Raw genomic sequence first — 23,778 nt, forward strand, 5'->3', positions numbered from 1 at the left:
AATTACAAAAATATATTTGATTACATATAAAAAATTATTTTTTTAAAAAGCTTTTATTTAACTAATATTAACATTAATAAAAAAGCAAACAAATTAGAAAATCCCTCTAAAAAGTAAAAAAAAGAAGAATTAAATCAAATTGAGAATTTTAAACAAAAAAAATATAATATATTAACAAATATAAAAATGCACTGAAAAGTAAAAAATAAATTATATAAATATCTGATAAATAACTAATAAATAAAAAATAAATAAATGTAATAATTAATTAATTAACTTTTTTTAAGACTAAGTTGATTGCAAAACTTACCCTGGAGCAGACATTGATAGCGACCATAATTTGGTGATAATGAAATGTAGATTGGGGTTTAAAAACCTGAAGAAAAGGTGTCAGATGAATCGGTGGAATTTAGAGAAGCTTGAGGAAGAGGAGGTAAAGAAGATTTTTGAGGAGGGCATCACAAGAGGTCTGAGTAAAAAAGATAAGGTAGAAAATGTAGAAGAAGAATGGGAGAATGTTAAAAAGGAAATTCTTAAATCAGCAGAAGCGAACTTAGGCGCAACAAAGAGAACTGGTAGAAAACCTTGGGTTTCACACGATATATTGCAGCTGATGGATGAACGTAGAAAATATAAGAATGCTAGTGATGAAGAAAGTAAAAGGAACTATCGACAATTAAGAAATGCTATAAACAGGAAGTGAAAACTAGCGAAAGAAGAGTGGATTAAAGAAAAGTGCTCAGAAGTGGAAAGAGAAATGAACATTGGTAAAATAGACGGACGATACAGGAAAGTTAACGAAAGTTTTGGGGTACATAAATTAAAATCTTTCTTTTTCCTGTTTAGCCTCCGGTAACTACCGTTTAGATAATTCTTCAGAGGATGAATGAGGATGATATGTATGAGTGCAAATGAAGTGTAGTCTTGTACATTCTCAGTTCGACCAATCCTGAGATGTGTGGTTAATTGAAACCCAACCACCAAAGAACACCGGTATCCACGATCTAGCATTTAAATCCCTGTAAAAATAACTGGCTTTACTAGGACTTGAACGCTGGAACTCTCGGCTTCCAAATCAGCTGATGTGTTAAACAACGATAGTACATCGATTTATAATTCGAAAGGTAAAGTCGATAGGTGGGTGGAATATATTGAAGAGTTATACGGAGGAAATGAATTAGAAAATGGTGTTATAGAGGAAGAAGAGGAAGTTGAAGAGGTTAAAATGGGAGAAACAATACTGAGATCTGAATTTAAGAGAGCATTAAAAGATTTGAATGGCAGAAAGGCTCCTGGAATAGACGGAATACCTGCAGAATTACTGCGCAGTGCAGGTGAGGAAGCGATTGATAGATTGTACAAACTGGTGTGTAATATTTATGAAAAAGGGGAAGTTCCGTAAGACTTCAAAAAAAGTGTAGTCCTGATACCAAAGAAAGCAGGGGCAGATAAATGTGAAGAATACAGAACAATTAGTTTAACTAGTCATGCATCAAAAATCTTAACTAGAATTCTATACAGAAGAATTGAGAGGAGAGTGGAAGATGTGTTAGGAGAAGACCAATTTGGTTTCAGGAAAAGTATAGGAACAAGGGAAGCAATTTTAGGCCTCAGATTAATAGTGGAAGGAAGATTAAAGAAAAACAAACCAACATACTTGGCATTCAATAATGTAGACTGGAATAAAATGTTCAGCATTTTAAAAAAAATAGGGTTTAAATATAGAGATAGAAGAACAATTGCTAACATTTACAGGAACCAAACAGTAACAGTAATAATTGAAGAACATAAGAAAGAAGCCGTAATAAGAAAGAGAGTCTGACAAGGATGTTCCCTATCCCTGTTGCTTTTTAATCTTACACTGAACTAGCAGTTAATGATGTTAAAGAACAATTTAGATTCAGAGTAACAGTACAAGGTGAAAAGATAAAGATACTACGATTTGCTGATGATATAGTAATTCTAGCTGAGAGTAAAAAGGATTTAGAAGAAACAATGAATGGCATAGATGAAGTCCTATGGCATGAAAATAAACAAGAACAAAACAAAAGTAATGAAATGTAGTAGAAATAACAAAGATGGACCACTGAATGTGAAAATAGGAGAAGAAAAGATAATGGAGGTAGAAGAATTTTGTTATTTGGGAAGTAGAATTACTAAAGATGGATGAAGCAGCAGCGATATAAAATGCCGAATAGCACAAGCGAAACGAGCCTTCAGTCAGAAATATAATTTGTTTACATCAAAAATTAATTTAAAGGTCAGGAAAAGATTTTTGAAAGTAATATGTTTGGAGTGTCGGTTTATATGGAAGTGAAACTTGGACAATCGGAGTATCTGAGAAGAAAAGATTAGAAGCTTTTGAAATGTGGTGCTACAGGAGAATGTTAAAAATCAGATGGGTGGATAAAGTGACAAATGAAGTCGTGTTGCGGCAAATAGATGAAGAAAGAAGCATTTGGAAAAATATAGCTTAAAGAAGAGACAGATTTAAGGACAGGTAGAAGGAAAAAATTGTGTAGGCATGCCACGTTTGGAATATGTAAAACAAACTGTTAGGGATGTAGGATGTAGGGGGTATACCGAAATGAAACGACTAGCACTAGATAGGGAATCTTGGAGAGCTGCATCAAACCAGTCAAATGACTGAAGACAAAAAAAAAAATTTAAGACTAAAAAAAAGTAAAAATATTTATTTTTACACATGAAGTTGCATACGTGTACCAAATTTCAATCATCTTCATACGATAGTTCATGAGAAATGAAAATTTTCAACTAAATGCATGAATTTAGCGTAGGGGAGGGTCATATCAAATTCCAACACTGTAGTGCTCTATTGTCATTGAAGTTACATACGTGTACCAAATTTCATTGATTTTCATACGATAGATCAAAAGATATAGCAGTTCCAAGATCTGATTATTCCTAAAGTGAGTTAAATAAATGCTTTTAAAAAAAAGAAATCCCTGAAGGCAAAAAAAAAGATATTCATTCCTTCAATTTTCTGGAATATTGCAATACACATACCATAGCTCACATAAAAAATTTTGTCAATAACTATACAATTAGGAGAATTTTCAATTATAAAAATAACCTATTCCTTGCAGATATAAAGCATGATTGCTCAAAAAGTATGTGACAAATTGGGAAGAATTCAAACAAAATTCTAACTAACTTTCATACCTTCATGGAATCTATTTATTTTTATATGTGAAAGGAATCTGGCAATATTGAGCTCCTTCCTAATCACCTCCAACATGTAATAATAAGTTTAAAAATTTAATAACAAGTGTGCTCATCAAAATTTCATTTTAATAAAATAACACTAAATTTGTAATGAAACCAACTTATGTTCCAAATCTTCACGAGTTCCACTTTTATTGATAATAAGATACACTTTAAGATAATGTATGAGTTTCAGATGTTTCACTATGATGTGTGTTTGTATTTATATATATATATATATATATATATATATATATATATATGTGTGTGTGTGTGTGTGTGTGTGTGTGTGCGCGCGTGTGTGTGTGTGTGTGTGTGTGTGTGTGTGTGTGTGTGTGTGTGTGTGTGTGTGTGTGTGTGTGTGTGTGTGTGTGTGTGTGGGTGGGTGTGGGTGTGTGTGTGAGAGTAATTAGATGTGAGATAATCTTGTTAAAAATAAATAAATAAATACATTGTCAACTTCATTTTTGTCTTACACTTATAACTTATTTTTTTATAAATTCAAAATTTTATATATATAAAAAGGGTTTACTAGTATAAACTGAAGTAAATGGTTGAGGTTTAAAAATTCAATCTTCTCTTTCCATAAAATGTTTATTTTTTGAATGTTAATTATCAGCATCATCTTTTTTAAATTATATAACAAATGTACATATAAAACTTTAATACACAAAATAAATATTAAATTTATTTACTTGATCATTATTAAATGTCTAAATTTTTTATTATTTTTAATTTTTTAAAAATAATCTTACATATATATATAAAGCCAAAATTTTGTTTGTTCTCACATCATGTGAGAACCAACTGACTGATTGCTTTCAAATTTGCAGGATACATTCATGTTAATTTAGGGAAGGTTTTAAGCCATGGCCTGAGACCCTAGTTTCTTTTTCAGATTTCTGTAAAGCCTGAATACTTTAATTGTTATTTATCAATATTATTCTCACAAACTTGAAAGTAACAATACTGTAAGGCTCCTAGCTAGATGGTAATAATGAGAGAAACAGGTCTACGGCCCTGTGGAGCACTAAATTTATTCCTGGGGCTCACATGCGCTGACCTGAGCCATGGTAGTCCAGGAGGCAGAGCTCCAACTGGCTAGTTCTTTTTACAAATATATATATATTCTTATAAATTTTTTCACATTATATTATTTTACGTTTATTATATTTTATTATGTACCTGAGATTTTAATCTTGTATTCCACAAATAACATACATATATGGAATATTCCTAAATTTCCACAACTGTTAAAAAACTTTACATCTATTCTAAACTGTATTAGTCCTGCTAACATAATACGGTTTATTTTGTAATAATCAAACTATTAAAAAATAATAAACATAGTTATATTAAAAAAGAATAAATCAGTACATAAAATTTAATTTCACAAACCATTTTTAAATACAATTTTAAAATAATAAAAAAAAATTTAATACTTTTATATACATTACTGAAGAAATTTAAAACAACAAATTCTGTTGAAAAAATATGAATATCCTGTATTCTTCACAATTTAATTGGTTTAACTCCTGACATAAAGGAATTATAATTCTGGAAGTTGAGGGATATCAGTAATACAAATGCCTATGGTCAAAGCTACTTTCAATGAACCAGTCAGCATAATTTATTTAAGTCAAGAATGCTGAATAAAGTTCAATGCTTGTTGGCATTTTTTGAGAGTTAATGATACTGACTACAATGCCATTATATTTACAGCACAAAGATATTGGTAGATTTCATAAAGGGTCAATATGAACTTTATGATGAAATGGTTACTTTATCACTTATACCACTTGTTCATATTAATATGTGCAACAATGGCCAAATTTAAGAATTAAAGAAAAAAAATGATAGGTATAAAGTTATATGTTACCTTTTTATTTAGAGAAGACCTTGACTGATTTTGAGGTAAAGAATTTAATCTCACATCTGAATACTGATGTAATTCTGCTAAAGCAGAAGTAGTATCGCCAAGTTCCATCCATACCTGTTGCACAGCTTTTTCAGGTAATGATGGTCGTTTACTTTCGCTAAATCGAGGAATATTTAAACTGCTAAGTTCTACATTAGCTGTAAATAAGGAAAACATATTACTTTTATAATCAGTTTTCACTGTGCTTAATGAATAATAAATAAAAATAATTTTTAAGATATTAACAAAGTACATATAACTTTTACAGATTATGTAAAAGTATTAAAGTAAATCTTCAGTAGACAACTAAGGTACAAGGTGTCTTGTATCTCATACCTCATATTTTGTAAGCTCTTGATTTTTGGCTTTCTATTTTCTTCTTTATCATCTCCAGCAACTCATCTACAACAATGATAAATAATAATGGTAAGAAAGCTATCTTGCCTTATATCAGTTTGTTCCAACCTTTTAGTTTCCCCCTACTGTTGCTACATATGATTTAATACTTGTGTATACATATAATATATATTGAAAAAATGTACACATTTCTGCATGTTTAAAATCAAAACACAGTAAACAGTTGTAGAACGAGTAACAAAGTTAATATGAACACTGTTTAGGTATAAGAAGAAAGTAGTCAATAATGATTCAAAATAAGTATGAGATATACAAATTCAATATGGGAATTTTTACAATTTCTCAGACAAAAAGGTTTCTTAAGGGTGTCCCAAGTTGAAAGTATGATTTGAAATGCTTGCCATTGTTGCCTTGCTAAGTTAGCAGCACTGCAACTTTTTTGTTTTTTGTCCATTATTTTGGAAGTAATTTTCACAGACTACTGTAATGAAGGACAACATATTTCTTAGGTGAAAATGCAATACAAGTATCCATGGAAAAGGTTTACCAACTGTATAAATTTTTAATCAATAAAATTCACATAACCAATCAACAGTTCAGGGACTGATTGAGAAATTTTATTGAGGGCATAAAATTACCCAGGTGTTGTCACTGTCATGCTAATTAATTTTTAAAAAAACATTGCTGTTATAAGATAAAGGATTGATGTAAGACTCGGAAAATCAATTTACTGTTGTTCACAAAAATTAACTGAAAAGCACCATGCAGCTGATTCACGTAGTGCTACCAGCGATTTCTGAGCACATTCTGCTAGTGAAAATAATTAAAGAAGTTCATATAAACATATAAAATTTATTATCAAAACTTGTAAAGAATTAAATTCTGAGAAAATTGATGTAAAATAGCCCACTGCAAAACAACTAAAAGTGCAAGAAATTCAATTTTATTATTAATGTTTATCATATGGAAACGAAAGGATTACATCAGCAAAGCATAATTGCCTTCCTACAAAGTGCAATGATACAAAAAAATAGTGTTGTATTAGAAATAAAAAAAAAAAAAAAAAAAAAAAAAAAAAAAAAAAAAAAAAACAGTACTAATGTTATTTAGACAATAAAGTTTATGAATCTTTCTCAAATACACTATAATTTCTCAAATAGAAAATTTGAGAAATTAGGATTTTGTAAGTTGCCAACACTAAAACAGCTAGCCAAAATTGCATTTTATGTTGTGTCATCAATGCATTGCATGTTCTGCATTATTGCTGTGAATTGTTGCCAAATACAGTTTAGTTTAATTATGCATTATGTGTGTTTATTTTAATTGGTGTCATACTGCAGCAATACCTTTGTATTTACGACTGAGGAATACACCAACATAGTATTTATCTTGGGAATGTGTACGGAAATGCAACTGATGCTGCTACAGAATATCAAAGATATTTTCCTAACTCTAGAGTTCCAAATTCTAAAACAATTAGTAAAACATTCCATACGCTACGAGAAACGGGTACACTTCTCAGCATTAGTACTCACAATAATCATTCTGCCCATCATGATGGTGTTACTGATGAATCCATTACTGAGGCTGTTCAACGCAGTCTGGCATTTAATGCAACGCAGTACATGACGCCTTTCCTGATGGTTCAGTATTTCCCAGTTTATAGTATAGAGTATAGTTCATAACAACAAGCTGTATCCTCACCATAATCAACGACTACAAAATCTTCAACCAAGAGATCCTCCTCTTCGTTTGCAACATTGCATCTGATTGAATATGAAGCATCAATTGCACAGATTCACTTTATTTACTGACAAGGCTCAGTTAACTTGGGAAGGCAACAATAACTTTTGCAATGAACACACTTGGGCAGAAATCAATCCACACATGACAGCAGAATATAATTTACAACACTAATTTAGTATCAATGTGACGTGCAGTCTAGTGTACGATCAGCTAATTGGACCATTCACTCTCCCAGTTCGTCTAAACTCTGAAATTCCTTAAGGAAACATTGCCGCTGCTATTATATGTTCCATTAGCATCAAGATACTGCGTGTACTTTCAGCATGTTGGCGCACCTCCCCACTTCTCATGTACCATATTGGTGTACTTAAATGAGCAATTTCCAGAGCGATGGATTGGCAGCAGCAGGCCATACACCTGGCCCCAAGATCACTTGATCTAAAATTGTTAAATTTTTGCATGTGGGGTTGGATGAAAAGTATTGTGTATAAGAGAAAAATTCATACATGTGAAGAGTTGGTTGCTCGTATTACAATGCTGTGGCACAAATTAAGGAAAATCATGCAGCATTGCAGAGGCCAAGCTAGTAATCCAAAAGCATGCAGCCAAATGTATTGAAGCAGAAGAACAAAATTTTATAAATGTACTGTAAACTTTATAAAATGTATCAATTACATTTTAATTTTTTAACACTGCATCAATTGTAAGTTTACTTCATGTTCTGTAGTCGATAACATTTAAAAGTTTAAAAGTAAGTAAGTGATAGTAATAAAATCAAACTTCTTGAACTTGTATTTGTTTTTTATTGGGCTACTTTACAACAATTTTGATAGAATTTAATTCTCTACAAGTGCTGATAATAATTTTTACATATGTGTTAGTTATTTAACAAAGTTTTTGTATTACAAATGTAAAAAAACATGTTTGCAGACAACAAATTCTTCTGTTTACATCAGATATTATGAAAACTACTGGAGATATCGTTCAGGTACCTATTTTATTCAATTTATTAGGTCAAAAACCATAAGAACCATCAAGTTTATCCCTTAATTTGGGTTTCTAGAATTTCAGTATGGTTTTGTTTCACTTTGCCCAGAAATCAGGGCGAAATCTTTCACTAGCTGTAACTCACGAACGGTGTGCTTCTAGACCTATGTTTACATGAATTTTTTTTCATTAGTTTTGTTTTTAGAATGTGCCCAGAAAGCGTTGGTAATACTACATGAATCACCCAGTGTTTACATTTGAACACTTACAAAAATTAATTGGACCAAAAATTAAAGCCAACTTTTGAATTGCATTGAGAACTTCTCAACTGGATGTTGGAAAACTAAGGAGTGGATGACAGTGATTTTTAGAGGAAATCATACTTTCAACTGTAGAGGTATGTCAATAAAAAAAATTTGGATTTGGGGCACAGAGGCTCTTCAAATTTTCATAAAAAGATATTTTATCACCAATGAGCTCCTGTTTGGTGGGAATTTTGGAATATCAGTGTCTGGGCTGTATTTTTTAAAATGAATCTGGTGATGCAGCAACAGTGATGTACAACTCAATAATGGACCTCAATGCAATCACTGTGGCCTCAACTGGATAGTATTTATCTAAAAAATTAAGTGATTTTAGAAAGCTAGCATAACCAGTCACAAACTGGTGCACTGAACAAGTGATTTACTACTATAAAAATTTTCTCCCCTCTCATCTCAGATACCAGAATTAGTAACTGATATTGTGATTTGAAACTGTGCATTTTCCTTTGTGGTTTTGTAAAATCTTCTGTTTTTATCAAGAAACTACAAACAATTCTTATCTTAAAACAAAAATTCAACATGTATGAAACCGAGCTTCAATTATGCACAAACATAAACACAATTGAAAATGTTCTTGAAGTAGGAAGAGTAAGGAAGTAGTGTTGCAGAGGATATTTTGTTTAATATTGCATTGGTCAATTAACTGTAATAATTGCGCTTAGTATTAAAATATCTGTAACTTTTTAATAAATTATGATTTTATATAATTAAAATTTTTGTATTTTATGGGATATCTTCATAATAAATACTTACAAGAGTCAATAAATGGCAAATGTGAAGATATAATTGCTGTGGCTTCAACAAGACGTGCTTCTGTCTCAGTTTTGTACTGATTATGTAAACGCTGTAGCTGGGAAAGTTCTTCTGCAACATTTTCTAAACCTTCACTTCCTTCTCGTAAAGTTAACTTCTCACGCTCAAGTTTAGCAATTATTGCCTATTAAAAATACACAAAATTATTATATACAACTAGAAAGTTATACAAATTAAAAATGATTAAAACTGTAAGTTAGGCATCATGTAGTATATAATTACAGTATGCACATGTATAATATGTGCAATTATCATAATATAAACATATATCTGGGTTTTGTGTAAAAAATATACTATTATGGTTTTCTTTACAATACTCAAAAGAAAAGATTACAGTTGTATTTTAATAAATCACAATAGTTTATTATTTGGGTACTGGGTAAGATTGTAAACTAATCTCACCTACCTTCATAGATAAATCATCCTTTTCACCAATAAGATATTATTTACCTGTGATCCTTTTTCCTCATTATTGCTTCTGTAGGTGCAGGAAAAGGTTCTCCAAAACCTGAAGAAGGTCAAAACTTGAAGAGCAGGAGTCAGAGTTATCTAGCCTCCATTATCTTATCTGTACCCAACTTTGGGGACTCTGTTTACTGTTTGGTAATGGTACAAGCTAAACTGTTAAAGTGGCTATTGTTAAAGCCTGGTCTCTTTATCCTCCATTCCAGTAACCAATAATTGTTTATGGTGTGGGAAAAAAATTACGGGCTTTCATAGAAGATAAATGAACAAGTAGTCAAACTAATACTGAAGATTTTTTTAAATTCCTGTGTTAGAAGATTATGAGAGATGAAGAAGATATAAAGGTATGGTTAGAAAGTGATAATGACACAAAGCAAATCCACTTTTAAACAAGAAGAAATTTGTAACATAAAAAATTGTAAAGAAATTTCTTTATAAGTCAAATGTTAATGACAACAGGGTAGATGACAATACTAGGTCTACTCCTCAGGCTGCAGCTTTTTTTGTATTAAGAGACTTAACTAGCTTGATACGAGCAACAACCTAAATTGTAAAAAATTTGCATCAACTTCCATCAACAGAATGTTAAAAATGAGTGCAATGAAAAAAATTAGCAATTATTTTAAATAACTTTCCATTTGTTAAAAAAGGATAATTTTTTAACAGCTTATTCCACAGAATCTTACATTTTTTTTACCTAAACAGCTCATTCAATGTAAATTTTCTCAAACTAACAACAATAATACCAACGTATAACATAAACATTTACTGCTTTCTAAAGCTGCTTTTCATGTTCCATTAATCTGATTTTAATACTAGTTTTTTGTTCAAAAATGCAAACAATTTGACAATTTGTACTGACCTAGGTCCCAACTGGTTTGAATAACTAATACTTCTAATCTAAAATTAATAAAACTGTTACACAAAATGTATTTTATTAAATTAATAAAGGATGTTAGACATTTAATAATATTTTTATATTATTAATATTTATGGATAATATTAATCACTACTATTTTATTTTTGGATATAATCACTATCAAATTTAGTTTTAATAAGCCCAATTACAAAAATAAGGATTCCAAATTAAATAAGAAAAAGACACAATTAAAACCAAGCAATCTTGCAATCATTGTTTTTTATAAAAATTAACCAATTAAAAAAAATTTTTTTTTTGTTAAAAATTTATTAACACTAGCTTTATTTTTCACATAAAAAGATAACAAATCTTTACACAGTAAATTTTCAAATTTACAAATAATGGTATATTAAAATTTCAAAATATGCTGCTTATAAAGAGGATGCCTGTATTTTTTTTTTATAAAACCGAGACTTGCATATAAACATACAGATTAACCCATTTGTATAACAATTTTTTTCATCACAGTGTGGCCATAAAATATGATTTAATTTTCCATGTGGTTGTTACTACTGCAAATTGTATGTGGTTATTGAGATTAGTGTCTGCCTTATAATACTATATAAATTTTTATTATCTCAAAATGCAAAGTTTATATTTTTTTAACATTTTTACTGCTAGAAAAAACTGAGTTGTTGAAATGTCCTAAAGAAAGAAAAGATGACAAACTTCCTTCCATCACAATTTCAGAGGAAGTTGAAATGAAAAGAATACATGAAAAATTACACAACTTTACAGGAACTAAATATAATACAAATTAGTTTTGAAAATAAACACTAAGATCACTAAACCAACTGACGAGACTTCATTCTACAGCAAGTTTAATTACTAGGTTATTAGCATCTATCAAAATTTAACCATCACATTATTATATTATTAACACTGAAGTTCTGTTTTTCAAAGACAAACTGTTTCAATGTCATAAAATCATATTATGACAGGCATAATTTGATGTTGATTAAAACTGCACGGTCCTTTAAAAATTTACTTTTATCATAAAACCACATTTTCCTTGGTCACTTCTTAACAATCACAGAATATAGCCTCAAAATTGCAAGAACAATTTATACTTTTAAATGAATCAATATTCTAACTTTTTATTTAATATTACACATCCAATGTAAATGCATAACATATTCATCAGCAATTAACACTTAAAGTAATAGACATCTACTTACTTCAGAATTTATTTCTCCTAAATTATTAAATAATTATTACATAAGGAAATTACCACGAATACATACTTTGTACTTTTCCTCAGATTCAGCATTTGCTTTTTGTGTTTGTTCGAGAAGACGTTGCAAACGCTCCAGTTGATCTGTTAAAGAAGCTACTTCTTGAAGGTGGGATTCTTCTTTCTCATGCATCTAAAATCAACATAAAATTAATCGGTGTAAATAAATATTTAAATTCAATTAACTCCACTTTAATTTTTTCCACAGATACTTTTTAAAATTCATTATTTCTGAAAAGAATGTATGAAACATAAGTAATACAAAACAGTTAAGAATTAATATGCAATAATAATATAATTCAACATAAGGGCTAGCTGGCAATGTTACTGTTTTACTTTTGATAAGAGGCTATAGATCTTCCAAACTACAAAACTGAAGGGAACTTCAGACAGCCTCCTCTTCTTCTTTTCAGAAAAATGCTTCCTTTTTTTTAAATTTTACCTTCCACTGATACAGGAACCATGGATTAGGAACAAATATATTATGAGAACCAGATATTCAAGAGGTTAACAACTTTATATCTCTACTAATAATATTAAGGCTTATGTTCTAATTAAACATATTTTACAATGTTTAACTTGGGTGTAATTTATGGTTTAGAGATTATCTTGGTTACTGAGTTAATGGTGTTTGTTATGGAAGACGTTTCAAACGCTGCAGTAGTTAATTTTTCCTGTTATTTTCCTCACAATTTGATGATATGGCTAATGATAATACCAAAAACAGCATTATCATGAGCTCCTTCTAACACTGAATAACAGGATCTACTAGTTAACTAAATGAAATTAGAGCTTTTGCTTCCCACAACAGAAAATATTCTGTACTGAGTATGATGCAAATGACAATCATGAGATGTGCAAGCCAGAATGTCAACTACACAATAGAGTAACTCCTTCACTTCCTTTTATAAATGTACTATAATTAAATTTGTTTCTTAGAACACTCCAAGTTAGAAGAGAAGTTCTTGACTCCACTTTCTAACCTTGGTCAGCAGTTTTTAGGTTTAACTATTTCCCTGAAGTATAAAGTAATTTCATTAACAGAATGACACATTTCTTGATTTTTTTTTTTTTTTTTACTTGCTGTTATCACATCTTCACCTATTGCTGTCTGACAAGCAAATTATTTATCATTTGACAAAATCACTAACATCATTGATCTTCTTTCAGTTATTACAAATTGTGTACACTACTCTTATTCTTACAAACCATTTTGACTTATAAGTTCTGAAAGTTTCTTTAGTTCTAAGTATTTTAATTTTTAATAATTATTATTTTTCAATGTTTTAAACTTTTAACAACCTATGAATAAGAAAAAAGTTAATTTTTTACATGTATTTTTTCAAAATTTAATTTATTTCATTATTTAAATAACAAAAAAAAAAAAACTTGTTTACATCCACAAAAATTACATCTTATGTTGGGTAAAGTAAATAAAAATAAAAGAAAACACAGCTCGTATTTGTCAAAAGAAATTGGACTTTAATTGGAAAGAAAACGAATGAACTTAACTTAAATCATAACCTTAAAAAATAAAAATAAATCGTGAGATTAACAAAACTTAATGATGCTTAATAAATATCAGCTGAAATCAACATATGAATAATGATATTAAATGAGAAAATACATGAATAAACATTTTTCAAATACAAGTTTTGAAAATATACAATTTAACAAAGCCTGAAAACAAGAGAACATAAAACACCATATTTACAATTATATACTTAGAAAAACATAACATCAATAAACATAGCAAGACTGGAAAACTATTGCTTTACTGACATATGCTGTAATATTGAAAAATTAGCAATGAACAAATGTCATTAGCTTAGACAAATAAACTACAGTAAATCTTAATTATTGGCACTGGCCTTTCCTGATTTATGAACAACAAACTTATCATTAAATAATTAAAGCATGTAATTCTAGTATAGTATAGAGAAAAGGCCACAATAATATTCTAGTACAAAAGGAATTAATTGAAATAAGTAAACATATAAATAGAGTTCATTTTAGTAGTAAGGTTTCTTGAAAATATAAAATTACAAAGAAGTCCTAAAACATAACTTCACATCAGGAGTAATTTTCTTTAGATTAATTTAAGAGAAGAGATAATGTACGATTAACGGAATGTTCCACAAATTTTAATGATAAAATAACTGTTAACGTAATAAATAATGAAAATTGAACTTGCCTGTAGCACACAAATATTAGCAAGAGATGAACTCGTGAATGAAGGTAAATGAATACATACAGTAATCCTGGGCGTAGTCTGCAGTGGTGTATCAGGAATGCAGAGGTGAGATGTGGTTTAGAGGTAGAATAATACGCAGCATCTCAGATATGTAGCAACGAGTTTAGAGATTCTGCATCGATGAAAATATAATCAGCAGCTAGAGAAGATTTGGTGTCGATAGAATTGGCAGTATGTAGTGATTGAAACACTTTCAACAGAGACGTAATATAGTGAATTTGAAGAATAACTTAACAAAGAAACGAGGTTGGACGAACATAGAAAACTGTGAAATCACGAAAAATTGACCAGTAGAACTAGAGAATATTTTGACAGAGAAATACCGCAACGTTTATGAAGACGAAGAAAGTATTAATATTATACGAGTGAAAGAGAACATCGAAGCCTGGTCCTCCACGTCTGGAGGACCAGGATTCGCACAGCGTGAAAGTCAGGACTAGAATGACCAAAGCTGGCGTGGTGAGAGTAGGGGAAGCGAACAAAGCAATGGACAGAAGAGTATGTGTTGAAAACAAGAGTAGTGTCTGTCTAAGTGTTAGTATGAGAACGATTAGAAAAAACGTGTGGAATTCGGAAACGAAGACATAACAAAAATAATTTACAAGCAAGCAGACCACTAAAGAATTACGTAAGACAGATAAAATAAATTCTGAATACGCAAGTTGAAGAAATGACATCAGGGCAGACAAAGAGAAATAGACTTCTAGGAACTATGACAATATTGAAATTGGTTGAGAATAAAAAACACTTAAGACTAATATATACATTAAGACCAAAACAGCAGTAAAAATAACGCGTGATAGAAATAAGCTAACACCAATATGATGATGCAACAGTCAGTCAAGCTGGAGACTGAGAGAAATGATATCGAAAACAAACCCAAACAACCTATTTTAAAAATACACATAGATAAGCCTTACAAAAAATGCAAAAATAAAAATTACTAAGCTTGTAAACTACAAGATTCGACCATAACCTTGGATTCATTGGAATAAAATGACTTTACGCAAACGGCATAAACATCTTATGTTAAAGTGGGATAAGTTTATTTATTTTTTTATAGTGAAATATGCTTTGAAAAAAGCAAAGTTAAATAACCTGTTTCAGTAAACAAAATGAGAAAAAAATGGTGATTTTTATATACCGGTTTTTAGTAGGAATTTCACAATAAAATAAACACATATGAAACATTATGAAAAAATAGATTTATTAAATTTAATGGACTAAATTATGAAACCTAATAAAAAAAAAAATTATAATAATAGTTGTAAATAAATAAAAATGACCTGCAAGTACTACATAACTCAGTAATATTACAAATATTATAATAATGATATCATAAACAAACCTAAGAAAAACGATAAAAATTAAAAAAATACTGAAACACATTACTAAAGTAAAACATATGCTTTTTAAATAAATATTAAATTACAGAGATGAGCTTGTCAGTATATACATTTATTATAAGATAATATATGAACAAATAAAATAACACATTTATAAAATGTTGAAGTATAATAATTATTAAATATAATTTCAGATATGAAGCAAATGTCACAGATTGATAAGAGTTAAAAAAACAAAGCTAAAATCTTGTAATTTATGAAATATAAACACTACACACACACACACACACACACACTGAACATTAAAGAAAAACTATAATAAAAAAGGATAAACATTAAAGAAACAAAGCGGAAATACCTTACACCTTCATATTATAACTAATCCTTCTAGTTTGCCACAAAAAAGAAGAGAAACACTAGGTTCATTGAACATTCCATTCAGGTTACAAGAATTTTGATATAGTATAAAATGCTTACAAATATTAATATTATGAAACTGCCTTTTGCATTGTGCTGTTTGAATTTTTTTTAACAAACCCGTTTGGTCAAATGTTCACAAAAAAAAAAATTCAATAATTTCTGAAATATGCTTCAAAACAATTATAATTAATAAATTCAAAACAATTTGTAATTAATATTTCAAAACAATTATACTTAATTTAATTAAACTGAATTTTGTTTACTTCAAAATAGTTATAATAAAGATAAGTCCAAGAGTCATTTAGGGGACTTACAAAAATGCAAAAGAAAAAGATGTACATGATCATAATACAAAGTATATGAACAATAAAATTTTAAGTTATTTCAAAAGACCATTCATAGTGGGGAATTAAACTAACAAAAAAATTTAACAGGACAAAAGTTGTAGAGATGAAAAATCACTCAAAAAATCATTAACACTAGTTTTTAATTGATTTTGCAGTCTACTCAATTGATGATTCCTTTCCTCATGATCTAGGTTATCTACAATATACTAAATGTGGTACTATATTTAGTTCTCATAATAGCATAAGTAGTATTAATGGAAAAAAAGTATGACATAAATTCCAAAATTGACTTCAGTTCAGCTATCGAAAATCAACTGGCTGCTGCAGTACACTGTGTATGCACAATAGTAACTAGCAATCTATTAAACATCTTCCAAATGTTCAATGTTGGTGTAAAGATGAAATCAATGAAACATGGAACCTGTTATTGACTCTGGTTAAATGTGAAGGGCACAGGAACAGTTCTTCATAAGCAGAAACAGCATTCCAAACTACATTGATGATTGTGTCTTGTGTCATATTTATGATAATAATGTTATAAATAACAACACTGCAGGAGAAAATTATTTGTGGTGGAAATTTGGAGATGGATACACAAATATGGACAAAATGATGGTTAGTAAAAAATTATGTTTTTTTATTCAATATAAGATATTTTTGTAGTACCAGTTCATATTCTAATAAATTAACAATGAATTAAAATAAAAACTATTAAGTAAGAAAACACATCTCTTTTTTAAATTTTAGAATAGAAATACAATAATTGTAAAATAGAATGATATATTCTGTAGATTTTTATGTTTATATTTTAAAATACAAGGATCATATAGCTCAGGATCAGTCTAACTTTAAATGGGGTCAATTTAAGAGGGTTATTCAAATATAAAGTGGAATTTTGCCATGTGACTGAGGAAGAGCAGGACACTGCTGGTAGTCAGTTGGATATGTATGGAAGGGCGCAACCAGCCAGCCATACTCATAGATCACATTCCCATGTCAGCAGCAGAATGTCTGAGCAGGAGGTACCATCGTCTGTTGCGCAAAAAATTATGATTCGATTTCTAGCCAACAAAGGTGTCAAATCCTCTGAAATATTGACTTGACTCCAGGCATATTTCAGAGTTGCTACCCTGTCAAAAACTCAAGGGTCTGATTGGGCCAAAAACTTTTGAAATGGCCATAATGCAGTGGTGAACAAAAGTCATGAACATTGTTTGCACATCAACACTGACGATGCAACATTCACATCATTTGGGACCTTGTGGAAGGTGACTGCCGCAGCCGCATAATCATCGCTGAAATTGCATCAGAGGTCAGCATAAGTGTTTGGAGTGTGCATACAATATTGTCAAACACCTTGGATACAGCAAAGTATCTGCAAGGTGAGTTCCACAATTTACTGAGGCACTGAGAAATGTCCAGAATGATACCCGTTAGTGGCTACTGAAATCAGTTTGATGAAAAATAAGAAGCATTTTTGGACTGTATTGTGACCTGCAATGAAACATGGGTCCATCACTACACTCCAGTAAGCAAGAGAACAAATACGAAGTGGTAAAAAGTGGGGAGGGGGCACCGATCAAAGCCAAGAAATGCTTGTCAGCTGGAAAAGTTCTGGCAACTGTGTTTTGGGACTCAAAACATGTATTGCTGATTGATTTCCTGCATGAATGAATGACTGTAAATGCGGCATACTACTACAAGTTGTTAAATGATATCAGGGCTGCTTATCACAATAAATGAAGCCGGCAACTGATTTGCAATATCCTCCTTCTCAAAGGCAAAACAGGGCTGCATACAGCAACTCAGACTTGTGATAAACTCTCTAAAATTCATTGGACAACTCTTGAACACCCACCAGACTTTTCATTGTGTGCTTTCCACATGTTTGGTTTGTTGAAAGAAGCTTTAGTAGGGAAAGATTTGAAGACAGTGCTGCAATCAAACATTATGTATGCAATTGGCTATTGGGGCAGCCATCTTATTTTTTTGATGAGGGGATCAGAAAGCTACCTATCTGGTGGAGAAAATATATTTCAGTTGAAGGAAACTATGTAGAAAAATAAAATAATTTACTTGTAATTTTATCTAATATCAATAAAACTATGTAAACAAATTCTGGTTTTTATTTTAAAGTATATATCACATATATAAATGAATGATATGTATATATAAATATAAACAATAAATATTTACAGTAAATATATTTTTACAGTATTTATAGTAATATATTTAAAGTAATTATAAATATAAACCAGATGTACAAAGTCAAATATAAACCTCATATAAATGTATATTCATACATAATTTTATGAAATAGCCTCTCTTTTATTGTAATTTATTAATAAGAATGACAATAAAATATAATCACATTTTACAAATGTTTTTGAATTGGCAGTTTTCTTTTTGTTATTTGAACTGTTAGCTGAAGGAATAAGAGTAGAAATCAGCAAACAGGATTTAGTAATTTAGCAATAAAAGGGATGGTGAATAGAAATAAATTTGAGATTAGAGTAAATATATTGTTTATTATAATACACGATATAATTTCAGAAAATAATCTTTTTTTTTGTCTTCAGTCATTTGACTAGTTTGATGCAGCTCTCCAAGATTCCCTATCTGGTGCCAGTCGTTTCATTTCAGTAAACCCCCTACATCCTACATCCCTAACAATTTGTTTTACATACTCCAAATGTTGCCTGCCTGCAAAATTTTTCCCATCTAGATGTTCCGGCAATATCAAAGCGACTATTCCAGCATGCCTCAATACGTAGTCTATAGGTCTGTCTCTTCTTTTAACTGTATTTTTCCAAATGCTTCTTTCTTCACCAATTTGCTGCAAAACCTCTTCATTTGTCACTTTATCCACCCATCTGAGAATTCTCCTACAGCACCACATTTCAAAAGCTTCTAATCTTTTCTTCTCAGGTACTCTGATTGTTGAAGTTTCACTTCCATACAAAGCTACACTCCAAATATAATATAATATACTTCCAAAAATTTTTTTCTAACATTTAAATTAATTTTTGATATATGAAAATTATATTTCTGACTCAAAGCTTGTTTCGCCAGTGCTATTCATTTTATATCGCTACTGCTTCTTTGTCCATCTTTAGTAATTCTACTTCCCAAATAACAAAATTCTTCTCTACCTCCATAATCTTTTCTCCTACTATTTTTATATCCAGTGGTCTATCTACATTATTCCTACGACATTTCATTACTTTCATTTTGTTCTTGTTTATTTCCATGTGGCAGTACTTGCATAGGACTTGATCCATGCCATTTATTGTTTTTTCTAACCTTATTTTACTCTCAGCTAGAATTACTATATCATCAGCAAATTATAGCATCCTTATCTTTTTACCTTACACTGTTACTCTGAATCTAAATTGTTCTTTAACATCATTATCATTTAAATTCAACAAAGGATTTTTAAATTTTGAATAAAACCTGTAAATGACACTGAAAGATATCACTACTAAGAAGTACATCATTAATGGAAAAGTACAGTATACCACCATTCAAACATCAATGGCTTTGTTCGGTTATTGATGCCAAACAGCAACAGTGGCAGTCAATGAATTCAGGAAAGATCTTTAATTTTTTTCAGTACTCAACAATGATTCTAACCAAATTAAGAATTAAGAGGCAAAATATTTCTGGGTGTCTAAGTGCAACAAATAAGAAACATTATTAAGACTTTTTTCTGTAACAGCAAACATTAGTCATTATCAGAGAATCTATTTCAACTAAAATCATCAGGATTTTGTCTTCAATTGTGAATAAAAGTGAAAGCACGATCAAGTAAAAATAAATCAATTTAAAAAGTAAAGAAGATCCATGGGCATTCCATACAAAGTCCTCCAGTCAATTCAAAGGCATGTCCAGAATATTCAAATAAAAATTTCCTTTAAGAGGGAACAATCACCTCCACTGACACCTCTGGATCTAACAATATTAGTCAGTCAATGACAATTCTTACAGTTATTTCAAAAGACTGGACAACAAATTTTTAAAAGCAATTATACAACCTCACAAATCCAATAATAATATGTAAATTCCCTGCAGGGAGGTGACTGTTAGAATGTGCTCAAGAGTTTATCCTGTTTGTTGTAAGAGGCATTTGAAAAGAAATTCTTGCAGATGCCTGCCAGCTATGTTCAGAAAAATAATTGAGACTTCTCTGAATCATGATGTTAATTCAATGATTGTAATTTTTCAGCCACGCATATGGTCTCAATTATTTGAGGATCATCATGTCTAATAATTAATAAAAAAAAAAAAAATAAATAAATAAGTAACTAACTAACTTTTATTATTGTCATAGTAAAATAATGATGCACTGCTAAAAAAAAATATATATTAAGTAAAATACTTACCACTTACTTAAGTAATACTTATGGTAAATAAAATACTTACCATAGATAATAGTTCAGCATTTTCAGCAATCTTTTTTCTGAATTCTTCATCAATCACATGGTTTGTAATATCAGAATTGTGATGGCCATCCAAAGGTTTACCTTTATTCTTTTTGCCACGATTTTGCTAAAATAATAAAAATAAATGCTTAAAAGCCTGATATGATAAAGTTCATGGAGTCAAAATTACAGTATTTTAAATTACATAATTTAAAAAAATGCTGTTAAAGGTAATGTATTATCAAATAAGATAAATAATACATACATCTTTTATAGTCAAGTAACCAGAGACAGATGCCATCAGTTATGTTGTACATATAATAACAGTGGCAGTGGCTATGTTGGTTGAGCCACTGCGCCTCACATGACCCACCCCATAAAAAATTAAAATTTAAAAAAAAATCTGAAACTGGTTTTTAGATAATTATCAGAAGAGTATTTGTAAGCCCAAATCTACTGAATATCTCATTTAGTGTAGATAGAAATTTGCAATCATTGCTCAAAATTTATTTTTACCTTTCTTTACCCCTTTCATGGGAAAATTTCAGAAAATGTAGAAATTAGTTTGTCAACATTCATATAAAGATTATACACACCAAAATCAAGCTGATATCTTCATTTGTTAGAGAAATTAAAAAATAGCCAGGTTTAAAAAAAAATTACAAAATCCATTAACCTTTTAAATTTGGAATTTCAAAAAAAATCTAGCATCTGGTTTTTAGATATTCACATGAAGATTACACACGTATCAAAAATTAATTTGATATCTTTATTTGTTATTGAGAAATTAAAAAAATAGTAAATTTCATTGTTGCTCCATTTTAACCATTTAAACTCGGCATTTCAAAAAATCCTTTCTTAGTGCAAACTTACATCATAAGAACATGTGGACAAATTTCCTCAATTTATCTTCAGTTTTACTGGATGTTGATGAAATCTCTGGTCTCTTTTCACGAGCACAGTATTTGCGCTGTATAAAGTCTTTTTCAGTGCTATTTTTGAGCTGGTGGTCGAATGTATACCTTCCCCAGTTTCACAATCTTCCTGTATGAGAACTGTTACAACGATTTTGCACCCTTATTGTTTAGATGATTCACTTCCATTTCATTGGGTTTCAGAGTATTTTGGCGCACAATTTGTTTGAGTACCTGTCTCATCGTGGTGAAAAGATTGGCAACGACTCCTGGTCGTAAGTCCCTGTTACGACCAGAATGAGGTTACGTTCTCCTTGTTAGCTGACTTAATTTAGTCGACTTATGTCGGGTGTAGGTTTGAATTTCTATGTTGAGTAAAACATAATTCTGATTGGTATTAGTGTAGCACTCATTTAAATTTTAACTCTATCGTTTTCTGAGGCATTCAGAGTCACGAAAGGTGCTGTCAAATCTGGACTAGGCTTGGGATCTGCGCTTCCGTGGTTTCAGTTAGTTTGAGGGAATCATGATAGTTAGGTTGGATGTGAAGATGTTCATTTGAGGCCTATGTGAAGGCAAAATTTGATTTGTATTTTACTAATGTAAATGTCTGCTGAGGCATTTACATCGGTGGCATCCTGACCCAGGCCTGGCTGATGACTGTGAGATGTAATCAGTTAGAGGGTCTAAAGACAACCTCTGGTAAAGCCCCTCAGAGCTCAGATCGGAAGGGGTGACCAGTAACGTCACAAGGTTGTATTCCACCTACGGGGTTGGGATGGATGTTGATGAATCAAATAGTCAGTCAGTCAGGACAAGTTGCTTTATTGGCACAGATATATATATATATATAAAGAATATGTTGTAAGAGATTCATAACCAATGCCCAGGAAAAATTACTGAAGATAAATTGATGAAAATTTGTATAAATGTTCTTGTTATGATCTAAGTACACACTTAAAAAGATTTTTTGAAATTCCAAGGTTAAGGTGTTAAAATGAATTTTTCCTGAAACCTGGCTATTTTTTCAATTTCTGGGTAACAAATGAAGTTATCAACTTAATTTTTGGTGTATATAATTTTCGTGTGAATATCTAAGAACAAATTTTTATTCTTACTTCCTTGTACGAAGTAAAGAAAGTATTGTGATCGTGAAAAATTTCAGTCTTCAGATTTCATCTCCTTTTTTTCTTTTTTCTAAATTTTTACTTCCTTGTATGACGTAGAGGAAATATTGTGATCGCAAAACATTTTAGTTTTCAAATTTCAATAGAAATATCCATTTTGACTATCCCTGAATCCATTTTGACTAGTTTCGACATGACATCAGTATGTACATATGTATATATGTGTCTTGCATAACTCAAAAACAATTAGCCGTAGGATATTGAAATTTTGGATTTAGCACTGTTATAATATTTAGTTGTGCACCTCCCTTTTTGATTGCAATAAAAATTAAAACTAAAATTTTAATTAATGAAATATTTGGATCTTAAAGGGAAGGCACATCGGTTTGAATCAGACTTCATCTCCTTTTGTTATTTTTTTTAACTTTTCTTTTTAATTTAAATATATTGATTTAACCTGTGATAGTAAATAAAAATTTACAATAAAAAATATTCAATAATAACTATAAAAAAAAAGAAAAAATCAGAAGTTATTACTGAAATATAATTTATGTACTTTTAAAAATGAGTACATGTAATTTAATAGGCTTACAAGGAAGTCATATGGTGTCCACATCAGATTTGGTGAAACATCTGATTCTTTAATATTAATTGAAAATTATAATTTCCAATCTGTTGATTTGAAGTATCGTTTCGTTTTTAGCTGTTTATGGTTGTGTTTAAAAATTAATTTATAAGTGCTCCTTTGTCTGAATGCACTGAGGGAAATTAATGCAGTGTTTTCTCATTTCAGATATGAAACCAGAAGGGATTGGCAAATTAGTTTTAACAATATGAAGAGTTGTTTGAGTGGAACAATGATTCTTGAATTGGTTAAAAATATTAGAATTTTTGCGTACAATGAACAACTGAAAGTTAGGCCATCAGCTTGAAAGTTAATTATGACAATACTCTGCAGTACA

The 23,778-nt window shown here is 30.1% G+C and overlaps 1 protein-coding gene across 3 annotated transcripts in view; it reads right to left on the reverse strand.

Annotated features, from left to right (window-relative positions):
- LOC142325200 (protein phosphatase 1 regulatory subunit 21) overlaps positions 1–23,778 on the reverse strand; it is a 90,122-nt gene that overhangs the window by 49,835 nt on the left and 16,509 nt on the right. For all 3 annotated transcript variants that reach the window (XR_012756502.1, XM_075366638.1, XM_075366637.1), the window contains exons 4-7: positions 20,777–20,902; positions 11,998–12,120; positions 9,310–9,493; positions 5,105–5,301 (exon numbers count right to left, since the gene is read on the reverse strand). Coding sequence is in view for 2 of the 3 variants with exons in the window: in XM_075366638.1 (XP_075222753.1) it covers positions 5,105–5,301; positions 9,310–9,493; positions 11,998–12,120; positions 20,777–20,902 (630 nt within the window). In the remaining variant the exon portion in view is untranslated. The remainder of the gene's footprint in view (positions 1–5,104; positions 5,302–9,309; positions 9,494–11,997; positions 12,121–20,776; positions 20,903–23,778) is intronic.

Source organism: Lycorma delicatula, chromosome 5 (genome assembly GCF_047948215.1).
Source record: "Lycorma delicatula isolate Av1 chromosome 5, ASM4794821v1, whole genome shotgun sequence".
In the NCBI taxonomy this organism is placed as follows: Eukaryota; Metazoa; Arthropoda; class Insecta; order Hemiptera; family Fulgoridae; genus Lycorma; species Lycorma delicatula.